The sequence below is a fragment of the Physella acuta genome, unplaced genomic scaffold (genome assembly GCF_028476545.2).
Source record: "Physella acuta isolate Inbredline_101_S28 unplaced genomic scaffold, ASM2847654v3 ptg001273l, whole genome shotgun sequence".
Classification (NCBI taxonomy): domain Eukaryota; kingdom Metazoa; phylum Mollusca; class Gastropoda; family Physidae; genus Physella; species Physella acuta.
In genome coordinates, this window is record NW_026732788.1 from 196,222 (window position 1) to 209,984 (window position 13,763).

The window sequence follows — 13,763 nt, forward strand, 5'->3', positions numbered from 1 at the left end:
TTATATTGGGCGGGGAAAGGTGTATGTCTGAGGGGGGGGGGGGGGGGTAAAAGGTGTGTATTTGTGAGAGAGTGAGGGGATGGGGGTGGAAGGGTGTTCTGGAGGAAAAAAAAGGTCTTTAAAATGGCAACACCCAAAAGAAATAAAAAGAATAATAAAAAACAAACAAACACAAATGTGGTCTGTCACACACCCTCACTACAATAAAGACGACGGCTATTATAATTTAACACGAAAACAACAATACATAATCTTTCGACTTAGAACAGGCCACAACAGACTAAATCAACACATGCACAGAAAACTGAAGGTTGGGTGTAGCGAAATGTGCCCTTGTGGCAAGGCCCCGGAGAACACGGAGCACGTACTCCAGGAATGTACTTTGTATAGCCAGGCATGAGTCAGACACTGGCCCCAGCCCACCCCACTCAGGGAAAAATTATATGGGGCACCTGACAAACTGGAGACCACAGTCCGGTTTGTCCACGAAGTTGGACTTGTTGTCTGAATCCTCCACCATATTCACAATTAAGAACGAAGAAGAAGAAAGAAGCAACGTGGAAAAACAAGAGGTTCAGTCTAGCATCAATACAATTTTTAAAAATGTTTAACAAAACAAGCTTTAGCTTGGCCAGCTACAGGTGCTACGTAACATCCATCAGTGATGTGCACCGTATGACCTGTGACCCATATCTCAAACATATCGAGACAACAAACTGTAGTATTCGAGCAATGAAAAAAAATTATGTCATACATTGTTTGAGTTACGGTACCAAAGCAGGCTCTGGGCAGTATAATTTGTGATGTGGGGTTGAACAGCTGGGGGGGGGGGGGGGGCTCTTTTTTTCTTACAATTCTGAAAACGTGAAAACGAGACGCATTCTAAATAAAAATGTTATATAAAAGATTTTTGAATAAAACAACAACGTCACTGTATGCACATACAAAGGCTAAACGAGTTTTAACAGCTAGTTTTTTTTTTAAATAAAGCTTTCTTCAGCAGTAATACTACTAGTAGTTCCCGTTATAAATAACAACCGGTATGTAAAGTATACTAAATAAATAATAATACAAATCACATTGATTTTAAGCATACATGCTTATAAATTCAAAGAAGAATGCAGTAGCATGTATTTATATATTCAGAATGACTTATTAATAGCACTCATTTACTTTTCTATAAATAAGACTTGATTGAAACTGAAGTCTTGAACAAATATAACATCGTGTTTAATATAGCTAAGTATTGCTGGTGACTATGGATAAATGCTTAATCTGAACATGTGGGCTGTTAGTATTTTTCAGTTTTTAACTTTTCCGCATTCGCTGGTTTGACGTTATAAATTCTCACATATAAACAGCTAGGCCTATTGTAGAAATGGAGGCGGACATGAATAATCTCGAAAATGTGTATAAAATATTTAAAGAATATGGTTCCTTTTTCCAATTTTTAATTATGTTTTAATTAATTAAATAATACTTAATTATTTAACTAGATATGAATGAGTTTATGATTTTTTTTATTGGCATCGAAGAAATATATTTATGGTTGTAAAGTTGATAATACATTGAATCTTTAGTAAAGTTGATAATACATTGAATCTTTAGTAAAGTTGATAATACATTGATTCTTTAGTAAAGTTGATAATACATTGATTCTTTAGTAAAGTTGCTAATACATTGATTCTTTAGTAAAGTAGATAATACATTGATTCTTTAGTAAAGTTGATAATACATTGATTCTTTAGTAAAGTTGATAATACATTGATTCTTTAGTAAAGTTGATAATACATTGATTCTTTAGTAAAGTTGATAATAGATTGATTCATTAGAAACATGAAGAGAAATACAGCAAACATTACTTTATGTTATGTTAAAATATTTTATAGTCTCGGCCTAGACATGCAGTTTATGGTCAGTATGCTTTATCACCTCGTTCGCTTTTGCATTACAATTTTTTAAAATCGTCCAAAGAGGACTGATCTAGATTTTCATCAATGATATTTCTTTCTAACGAATACTTGTGAATAAATGTTTCCTTTTTTGTGTGCCCGAGACAAGTAATTACACAGCATGATTTTAAATTGTCTCCTTGTTCGCTTGAGTTTTACAGTATTTCACCATCGGTTTGTGAGGGCTGGTAAAGATTTACTAAAATAACAGGCCTAGTTATTTCTAACATATACTTTTATTAATTAAAAATGGGCTCATGCAAAATACTGTCTAATTTCAGTTATTTTTTTGAAACCGAAATTTTAAATAATTAATTGGTGATTTGATGCTTTATTGGTGGTTGGGAGGGGGTCGAGGAGGTCTCGAAAATAGGAAATCTTTTTTAAAGGCTTTATTTAGCTCACGCAATATGTCTACTTATCTGCAAATCTTGGAATTTTAATTTTCCTCTTTTTCATTTAAATAGTTGAGTATTATTGCATATTTAAAACAAATCATTTTAATTTTTAGTGCATTATTACTTAAAAGCTTGATATTAAAACAATCTATATATATAATTCTCTTCTTCGAGCCGTTAGAAAACAAGCTGCAAACGCTCTCCCTACCTCCCCACCCCTACATGGTTTTAGTGAGCTGTGTTCACTCTAAATGTTTACAAGCAGAGCCAACGATTTTAAACGTAGGGGGGGGGGGGGGGCGGGGGGGGGCGTCGGGGGGGGGGGCTTATGGTCCTTAACGAGCTACTTATAGTGTTTTAAAGAAATATTTTCAGTGTCAGCGTTGGTACTGTCGAATTCACAAATTATGAATTATTGAAAATTAGAAACAACTAAATAGCGGCGTATGTTATGCCGCGGGCCGGCTCGTTTAATATAATTGAAGTTATTTTCGTACACAAGATTTGTTCCTTTTTTTTTTTTTTTTTTTTTTTTTTTTTTTTACAAGATATGTTCCGATATGTGTAAAAATAATAACTCAAATTTCAAAAATAAAAAACTGTACAAACAATTTACTGAACGGCGCGTTTTGTCATTCTATACATTTAATATTCAAATTAGTTATGGTTTCGTTCTTAAATTTTTAACTTCGGTAAACAGATACAAGTACTGATAGTTCAGTGTGAAAATGAGACCAAAAGTTCAACAGACGTTTAATATTATATTTATTAAATAATAAACTATTATCTGCATTATATTTTAATTACTATTAAATTTTGCGATGTTTAAGAACATTGTTATATGTTGCTTCCCTTAGTAAAAAAGATACTTCTTTAATGGGAAATAACCATGGCGAACTAATATTCGATTTAAAGTTCATTAACCCCATTACAAACAATCCCTTCAAATTGAAGGTCAATTCAGCAAGAAAAACTGTATCTACATAGAAATATATTTCAATTAGCGATAGCAAAAAAATAAACGTGCGTCAATTATTTAAAAAATTCGCCATTATAGAAAGTACTATTTTATTTTTATATTTATTAACGAACTTGTCTTTACATGTGTGTAAAAATAATTTCGCACTTAGTCTAGAGCCTCATCTAGCACTTGGTCTAACACTTCATAGAACTCCTGATCTAGCCGGTGTCTTCCCAAACTTCTACTTATGTCTACAACGCTGTACTGTATTATTATGTCATACCCTTTACGACTTCTATGTACTCACTTAAGCTCTTTACCCCTGTCTGTTTATTTTATATCTAGTAACACCAAGTTCTCTATGCACTGGATTTATTCTTCTGTAATCTAACCACAAACGTTTAATGTCATTCCTTTAAAAAAATAATTCTGTGATAGACCACGTTCAGGCACCGTAATGCTGGAAGCATGAAGAGACCAGGTAGACTGGTATTATTGCCCAGTCTGGGACTGGAGTGAACTCACCTGTTTGAGGGGGTGAAATATAACGGTTGAGATTTCGTTAGGAACCGCTTTATCCCCCCCCCCCCCTCCCCACCTTCCCCACACCTTTCCGAGTGTTTAAAATAAAATTATAGTGTGTTGATAGCGATTTACCTTCGCTTCTAACTTCATTGCATTATTTTGAAAATATATGTCAGTCTCAATTTTCTAAAACAAAAAGGTTAAGCTCAAGTTTTGAAATTTAAATCGTAGTTGAATCGCTTTGTGTAGGTTCTATTATAAAATTTATGTTAAAACAATTGGTTTTTCAAAAAAATCAAAAGCTAATTATCATTTATTGGATGTTTTATGTTGTACTTTAATTTAGCAGGTTATACTCTGTACGTCATGACATAAGCACGTGAAAAAAACCGATAGACTCACCCACAAGATAACCGTTACACCACAATACCCTAACAACAAACGATACACGTGCACAGCGACCAACAAACCTACGCAACAACTCACACACCCAAGTAACGACCCACACACACAAAGAACGGCCTACACAACAACTCACACACACAAGTAACGACCCTCACACACAAAGAACGGCCTACACAACAACTCACACACACAAGTAACGACCCTCACACACAAAGAACGGCCTACACAACAACCCACACAACCTATACACCACCCCTCGCACCTAAAAACATAAACAACGACCCACACAACAACCCACACAACAACTCACACAATGAACTACGCACCTATACACATACACAAACAACCACCCACACAACGATCCACACCACGACCCACACACTTACACACAAACAACGACCCACACAACGACCCACAAACCTAGCCACACCAACAACGACCCACACACCTACCCACACAAACAACGACCCACACAACGACCCACACACCTAACCACACAAACAACGACCCACACAACGACCCACACACCTACCCACACAAACAACGACCCACACACCTACACACACAAACAACGACCCACACAACGACCCACACACCTACCCACACAAACAACGACCCACACACCTACACACACACAACGACCCACACAACGACCCACACACCTACCCACACACCTACCCACACCAACAACGACCCACACACCTACCCACACAAACAACGACCCACACACCTACCCACACAAACAACGACCCACACCGCGACCAACAAACCAACCCACGTCCGACACTGTGCACTACTAGACTAGCTACGATGTTTACACTTGGGCCTAGACCTAAATGGTACACATGTGTGGACGCCCACACGTTTAATTACTGAATGCAACACTGCCTGATTAGAACAGAGCTATAAATAGAAACAGCCTGCATACCGACACAAGCAATGCCTTTTACTGAATTACTTTCTACGAGAGAAATATACACACACACACACACACACACATATATATATATATATATATATATATATATATATATATATATATATATATATATATATATATATATACATATATATATATGTATATAGATTTATTTATATATATAGATTTATATATATATATATATATATATATATATATATATATATATATATATATATATATATATATACATATATATATAAATATAAATATATGTATATATATATATATATATATATATATATATATATATATATATATATATATATATATATATATATCCATACACATATACATATATATTTCGCATTTCTTTTCACAAAAAATAAGTATAAAATTATCTATTTAAAAGGTAAAATTCACTGTGTGCTGTCGTTTTATCAGTTTGTTTTTAAATGATAAAAGCGTCAGCTGAAATATTCAATTTCTTATTGGTTATTGCTTTTTGTTTGGAAATAGTGAGACAGAGTTAGTGATGTTTTAGTTACGTCTTACCATTTAATGTAGTAGGAAAGTATTGGACGTATGCATATGAAATGGTAAACACACCACTTTTTTGTGTGTATAATTATTATTTGTATTTTTTTTTCCATATATTTACGGTAAAGCTGAACACTAATTATTTGCCCTAATCTAACAATAATTTAAAAAAAAAAAATTGAAGAGAGTTTAACCAAAATCTTAACAAAATCACATGGGCAAACGATGTAGACCTAATCATGATACTTAGCTATTTCCTTAAACAATGAAATTCTCTTTGTAATTGTCGCTAACTTAAAACATAACAAAATAGCTTTCCACGTTATCGCTATATTTAACAAAATAAATTCAATTATTTAGATAATTCTTCATTTCTAAGTGGTCTTTTTTTTTCTTTAATATTTTCCTTGTATTGCGCTAAAGTCAGTTGTTTTTTTCCATGAAATCCTAAAAGTCTTTATTTAAACTTAAAAGTACAATTTTACTAAACAGTACTTTGGTTCGTATTTTACGAGTTTTGTATACTAACGATACATTACAACAGATACTAACAGATACTTCACATTTTATACCGTTTATAAAATAAAAATTCAAACTAAATAAAGCTTTCATTATTAACTAGCTGTAAGGGACATCGGGCGACAGGCAAAACATTTATTGAAAACTTTTGTTTTTGTTTATAATTCCTTTTCATCTGGTCAGTTCTCAAGAACAAATTTCATTGGAACAACATGGAGTAGAAACAATTCCATCCCAATATTTACCACTTAAAACCCGTAATTTGAAAAGCTACTGTATATAAAAGTTGTAAAAAAATTCTATTTAAGTAAGCCCTTATCAGCCCCTATTACACAATAATTCGTGCCTCTGATATTTATCAGTTTAGTCAACATACTGCCATAATCTGTCACAAGTCTAGCCCCAAACACCACAGTGTCTAGATGTATGATAGACTTAGATAAGTACATAGATCACTTTGATCCGGATGCGTGGTAACATAGCTTGATCAGATTATAGCCATTGTTGCCGTTTATATAAAAAATATAAAAAAATACACTGCCGTCGCCATGGCAACAGATCAAATGTAATTATCGTAAAATCAATAGAGCTGTATAGTGAAGCGATGGAGAGGTTACTCAGTAGTTTTTAGATCAGGGGTCTCCAAACTTTTCAGTCCGAGGGCCGAATTAACTATCAAATTTCAGTTCGGGGGCCATTTTCTTGCAGGCATGTCTTTGATTTTTCTGGGCTAAGTTTCTCAACCATCACTAACAAACGATTTTTCCTTGGACGAAAAGATCTCCGCCGGCCGGATGAGAGGACTTCGCGGGACGCATCCGGCCCGCGGGCCGTAGTTTGGAGACCGCTGGTTTAGATAGTCATAAAAATGCGTTTAGCTGAATATATATTATACTATTTATACAGAGCAATACGCGTGTTTGATACACAGAATTACGGTTATTTTAAACATGAACACTATTTTCTTGAACACTTGAAAGATTATCCTCCCACGTAGGGGGGGGGGGGGAGTAGAAATATTACATCATTCTATTTTAAGAGATTTTTTGTCGATAACATCATGCAGAACTAAACGCATCCTGAGTCATTAAGTAGATTGTACAGCAACAATAAATACAGATAATAACAGTTCGCCATTCCTCTAAATGGTAGCACAACTTGACATCACTACTATACTCGAAAACTTTGTCAAAGGTTTAAAATCCAATGTGTTGGACGAATATAGACACAGACTGAATATTTCTGGGGAATGAATAGTTAAGCCTGACAAATATTTCACAACCGTTCTAAGTCAATAAATAATTTAAAACAGTGTTATTACTACTTCCACGCCATTAGCTGAATAATTGTATACATCTTTGATAAGTCATTTATACATAGTGTTATTATTAATTTCACATTATTAGTTGATTAACTGTGTACCTTTTACCTGAGAATAAGAATAAAAATATGAACGCCAAATCTATCGTAGTAATGTTTCAGTAAAAAAGACTCAGCATCGTGTACGCAACAACGAAATGGGACGTTCACGTTAGACCCACGTAGCAAATATAGCTTTTACATCGTCTGTACGACAGACATCATATTGAATAGGATTAGTGTAACCCCACTCCTCTCCCCCCCCCCCCCCCCCCCCACACCCAAAAATTAAAAATTAAAAATACAAACAATAAAAACGATTGTGATACCATGTTATCCCATTTAAAAAACAAATGGAAATTCGCTTGTTACATTTTCGTAGGACACAACAGTTAAATATTGTGTATACAAGAAATAATGCGTAAGCCAGGTGTGCTAAAATGTGCATCCAGCCATCCTGAATAGACACAAACGTTCCAAACATAATAGTTGTATATGTTCTGCTCTGTATAACAAAATATAACAAATTATAATAAAAATAACCCACTCATTATACCCTCGTGTTATACACCATAAAACGCCTTATGCATTTTATTTACTCTACATTTCTTTCACGCTAAATGAGACGGATCAATTTAGTTGAAGATATAATTCAATAAAGCTTTAAGCATTTGAAAACTAAAGAAAATAGAGTATGGTTTTCTTTTATGGAAATAAACATTTTTTAAAATCGTTAGCTACTATAGATTATGCGACGTATAACCTTGATGCCGTTATCTGTATGCTACACGACTTTAAACCTTGATGCCGTTGGCTGTATGCTAGACAAATACGACGTAAACCTTCAAGCCGTTGGCTGTATTCTAAACCTATACGACTTAAAACCTTGATGCCGTTAGCTGTATGCTATACGACGTTAGACCTTGATGCCTTTGGCTGTATGCTAGACCTATACGAGTTAAAACGTTAAAGCCGTTGGCTGTATGCTATACGAGTTGAAAACCTTGATGCCGCTAGTTATATGTATCCTGTATGTATCCTGTATGTATCCTGTATGTATCCTGTATGTATCCTGTATGTATCCTGTATGTATCCTGTATGTATCCTATATGTATCCTATATGTATCCTGATGTATACTGTATGTATCCTGTATATATCCTGTATGTATCCTGTATATATCCTGATGTACTCTTGGTCTGACTCACCAGGCTGCACATTATGTGTACTCACTCTTGTTTTAGTGATTGATCGTAGTGTCGAGGATACCTGTCGTGCATGCTCACGTCCTTAAGCTCACGTCCTTGAGCTCACGTCCTTAAGCTCACGTCCTTAAGCTCACGTCCTTGAGCTCACGCCAAGGTTTGTTACGAATTGTAGGGATATTTATGCGAATGATATCAGAAAATATAGGTGGGTTTGGTTTAAGTAAAAAGCCTTCTCATTGTTTCAGAGTTATCTAAGCTTACTTTACCACACTTATTCCACTTTACCACAATTCTCTCCCTTACTATACCAATTCTCTCCCCTACTTTACCAGTTCTCTCCCCTATTATAATATTAGTTCTCTCCCCTACTATACCAGTTCTCTCCCCTACTATACCAGTTCTCTCCCCTACTATACCACAGTTCTCTCCCCTACTATACCACAGTTCTCTCCCCTATTATACCAGTTCTCTCCCCTACTATACCACAGTTCTCTCCCCTACTATACCAGTTCTCTCCCCTACTATACCAGTTCTCTCCCCTACTATACCACAGTTCTCTCCCCTACTATACCAGTTCTCTCCCCTACTATACCACAGTTCTCTCCCCTACTATACCACAGTTCTCTCCCCTACTATACCACAGTTCTCTCCCCTATTATACCAGTTCTCTCCCCTACTATACCACAGTTCTCTCCCCTACTATACCAGTTCTCTCCCCTACTATACCAGTTCTCTCCCCTACTATACCACAGTTCTCTCCCCTACTATACCAGTTCTCTCCCCTACTATACCACAGTTCTCTCCCCTACTATACCAGTTCTCTCCCCTACTATACCAGTTCTCTCCCCTACTATACCAGTTCTCTCCCCTACTATACCACAGTTCTCTCCCCTACTATACCAGTTCTCTCCCCTACTATACCACAGTTCTCTCCCCTACTATACCAGTTCTCTCCCCTATTATACCAGTTCTCTCCCCTACTATACCACAGTTCTCTCCCCTACTATACCACAGTTCTCTCCCCTACTATACCAGTTCTCTCCCCTACTATACCAGTTCTCTCCCCTACTATACCAGTTCTCTCCCCTACTATACCACAGTTCTCTCCCCTACTATACCAGTTCTCTCCCCTACTATACCACAGTTCTCTCCCCTACTATACCAGTTCTCTCCCCTACTATACCAGTTCTCTCCCCTACTATACCACAGTTCTCTCCCCTATTATACCAGTTCTCTCCCCTACTATACCAGTTCTCTCCCCTACTATACCAGTTCTCTCCCCTACTATACCAGTTCTCTCCCCTACTATACCAGTTCTCTCCCCTACTATACCAGTTCTCTCCCCTACTATACCACAGTTCTCTCCCCTACTATACCAGTTCTCTCCCCTACTATACCAGTTCTCTCCCATACTATACCACAGTTCTCTCCCCTACTATACCAGTTCTCTCCCCCTACTATACCAGTTCTCTCCCCCTACTATACCAGTTCTCTCCCCTACTATACCACAGTTCTCTCCCCCTACTATACCACAGTTCTCTACCCTACACAATTATCTCCAGTACCCCAAGAGTCTTCTACTGTTTACCTCGATTCTCCCCACCTTCTGTACACCAGTTCTTTATTCTGTTGTACAACCGTTAAATCCGTCTCCCACCCCACCCCACCACCCTTACTGAACCATACTTCTCTCCCCCTTGCCCCTTCCCATACGTTCATTCGTCCTAAGATTACCTAAGATTAATTTTCAATAAAAAATAATCACGAGCCCAATGTAATAAATATCAATCTTAGTTTAACATAGCTGAGCGACCAGCTGTTGCAAAACAAATCCACAATAATTCTGTATTTTATTATAAAATCGTTACCGGCTGTTCTTATTTAATTAGAAACCTAAACACACCGACTCTATAGAACAGAAACTTTGATAATTATGTTTCAAACAAAGAATATTATAGGAGTTTAAGTTACTTTTGAGATACTAGATCCAACATGGTTCAATTGTCTGGTTTATTATGTTAAAATGCATATAAACACATGAAAGTCTAAATAGAAGATGAAGTAGAGCTTATCTATCTGCCCTGTCTATAAGAAAAGTTATGTGTTCAACCCAGCCGAATTTATTTACCCCAATTCTATTCAGGTACTTATTAGAGCTGGGTAGACTCAGAGATGTCATACGGACGCGGAACCGAACTCGCTACTTTCGGGTTAGCTTTCGAGCACTCTACCACTAGACAACAACACGCAATTTCCAAGTTTAAGCCAAAAATAGAAAATAACACCCATAAATAATCGTCAGTATAATTCCCCCTCTTCTTTAACGCTATTTAAACCAAACTATAATCTCACCCATGTAATATCGATCCAATGATCGCAGCCTGGATATGATTAATGTTGTTATAACATCCAACAGTATATTTATGACAGACTTTTGAGATTCAACCACTCCGGCCCAAGACTCAACATTATCCGAGATCATATAGAAATAAACGAGGAAAATAAATTGTGTATGTTGGAGATGTTTTAAACAACGTATTACATTCACTCAAGTGAATATTGTCAACTGAACGCTAGCCAAAACATAACGGTTGCTAAATAAATCCCTAAAACCGTAGCCCAATAATTGTTCTTCTTACAAACGTTACGCCAAAAGTTTTGTACAAAAAGTTTAAAACCCCATGATATTAATAACAAACGTTAGGATGATACACATATTTAATATCTCCGGAATATGTGAATCTTTGTTTTATAAAAGGGTTTACATTTAAATAGTTTATTGGGGGGAAAAAAATCAATATTTGTTTTATTAAAGGGTCGACATTGAAATAGTTTATCGCGAGTAAAATCAATGGTTGTTTTTTTAAATGGGTCACCATTTAAATAGTTTATCGAGAGTAAAATCAATAGTTATTTTATAAATGGGTCAACATTGAAATAGTTTATCGAGAGAATCAAATAGACATTATCTCTCTCTTTTGATATGAATATACGGATGGAAAGTCATATAAGAAAAACTAACGCTTTAGTTCGGATGATTAAATAAAAATCGTCGTTTGCAATACATCTATTCAATTGTCCATCCATCGGCTGTCCATTGTTAAATTTTTCATTTCCTTGAAACATTTTTCTAAAAAATAATTCCATCACGGGAGATTGGCCGATAAGGTTAGACTCAAGGCTTATAGGCTTATAAATAAACGTGTTGTTAAAAATAGAAATGGGATGACATAGTGCCTAAGTAGGGGCAAATATTGTTTTTTTTATTTAAAGGCATAGTGAGAAAAAGTTGATGCCCCACTGTGTAATGGGAAGATAAATCAGCAGGTAACTACGTATATTGAAAAATGTATTAGTGGAATGTGTAGGGGAAAAAGTTAAGGCTATAGCAAATTTAATTCAGACTGGTTGAGTGAAAGATAAAAACAAAAATATAAATCGTAACAAAATTATTTTGATTTCATTTTAAAAATGTGTTTTACACTAAAATGCAGTGTAAATGATAGTAAAAGTTGTCCAAAATAGTTTTTAAATGTAGTTGCATGATGAATGGTGAAATGTTGCATCAATGAAGGCGGGAAGGGGTGGGGGGGATGAAAGGATGGTTTGTGTAAATGGCGAAATATTAGATCAATGAAAAGGAGGGGGGGGGGGGTTTAAAAGATAATTTATGTGAATGATAAAGGGGGATGAAAGGATGGTTTGTGTGGATGGAGCGATGTCAAGTCGGGTTGATTGATTGTTAAAAGATTTCCATTTTATTTTTAAAAATCTGTTATTACATGTGAAACCACAATTTTTACATAAAAATACTCTAATTATAAAAATAAGAAAAAAACAGAATCAACTTTGAAACAAAAATTTTTAAAACTTACTTTTGTTCGTCTGATAGCTCATGAGAGCTTCTGTGATTTGAAGACCTGTAGGATAAAATACGATGTTACATGCGATGTTACATAATGTTCGTCTTGTTGAGTTAGATAAAATACGATGTTACAGAATGTTCGTCTTGTTGATTTAGATAAAATACGATGTTACATAATGTTCTTCTTGTTGAGTTAGAAGAAATATGATGTTACATGCGATGTAACATAATGTTCGTCTTGTTGATTTAGATAAAACACGATGTTACATAATGTTCGTCTTGTTGAGTTAGATGAAATATGATGTTACATGCGATGTTACAAAATGTTCGTTTTGTTGATTTAGATAAAATACGATGTTACATAATGTTCGTTTTGTTGATTTAGACAAAATACGATGTTACATAATGTTCGTTTGTTGATTTAGATAAAATATGATATTACAGAATTTTCTTCTTGTTGATTCAGATAAAATACGATGTTACGTAATGTTCGTTTTGTTGACTTAAATAAAATACGATGTTACATAATGTTCGTCTTGTTGAGTTAGATGAAATACGATGTTACAGAATGTTCGTCTTCTTGAGTTAGATTACATCGATTTTTTTAAACAGTTGCATAAAAATTTACCCCCCCCCCCCCCCAACACGCACAGGCAAAATAAACAACAACAAAAAATACTCAAATGCTTTGAAACATATTTTACAAGTGTGTTTGTTTTTGTTTAGTTGTAATGTTTTCTATGTTTTTATGGTGTGTAGTGTCTGGTGTGTAGTGTCTGGTGTGTAGTGTCTGGTGTGTAGTGTCTGGTGTGTAGTGTCTGGTGTGTAGTGTCTGGTGAGTAGTGTCTGGTGTGTAGTGTCTGGTGTGTAGTGTCTGGTGTGTAGTGTCTGGTGTGTAGTCTAGTGTGTAGAGGTTGGTGTGTAGTGTCTGGTGTGTAGTGTCTGGTGTGTAGTGTCTGGTGTGTAGTGTCTGGTGTGTAGTGTCTAGTGTGTTGTGTCTGGTGTGTCTGGTGTGTAGTGTCTGGTGTGTAGTGTCTGGTGTGTAGTGTCTGGTGTGTAGTGTCTGGTGTGTAGTGTCTGGTATGTAGTGTCTGGTGTGTAGTGTCTGGTGTGT

General features: G+C 35.6%; 1 protein-coding gene across 1 annotated transcript in view; it reads right to left on the reverse strand.

Annotated features, from left to right (window-relative positions):
- The window catches only part of LOC131957864 (uncharacterized), a 60,126-nt gene that overhangs the window by 41,619 nt on the left and 4,744 nt on the right, over positions 1-13,763 (reverse strand). The window contains exon 3 of the mRNA XM_059322667.1: positions 12,660-12,704. Coding sequence (XP_059178650.1) covers positions 12,660-12,704 — 45 coding nt within the window. The remainder of the gene's footprint in view (positions 1-12,659; positions 12,705-13,763) is intronic.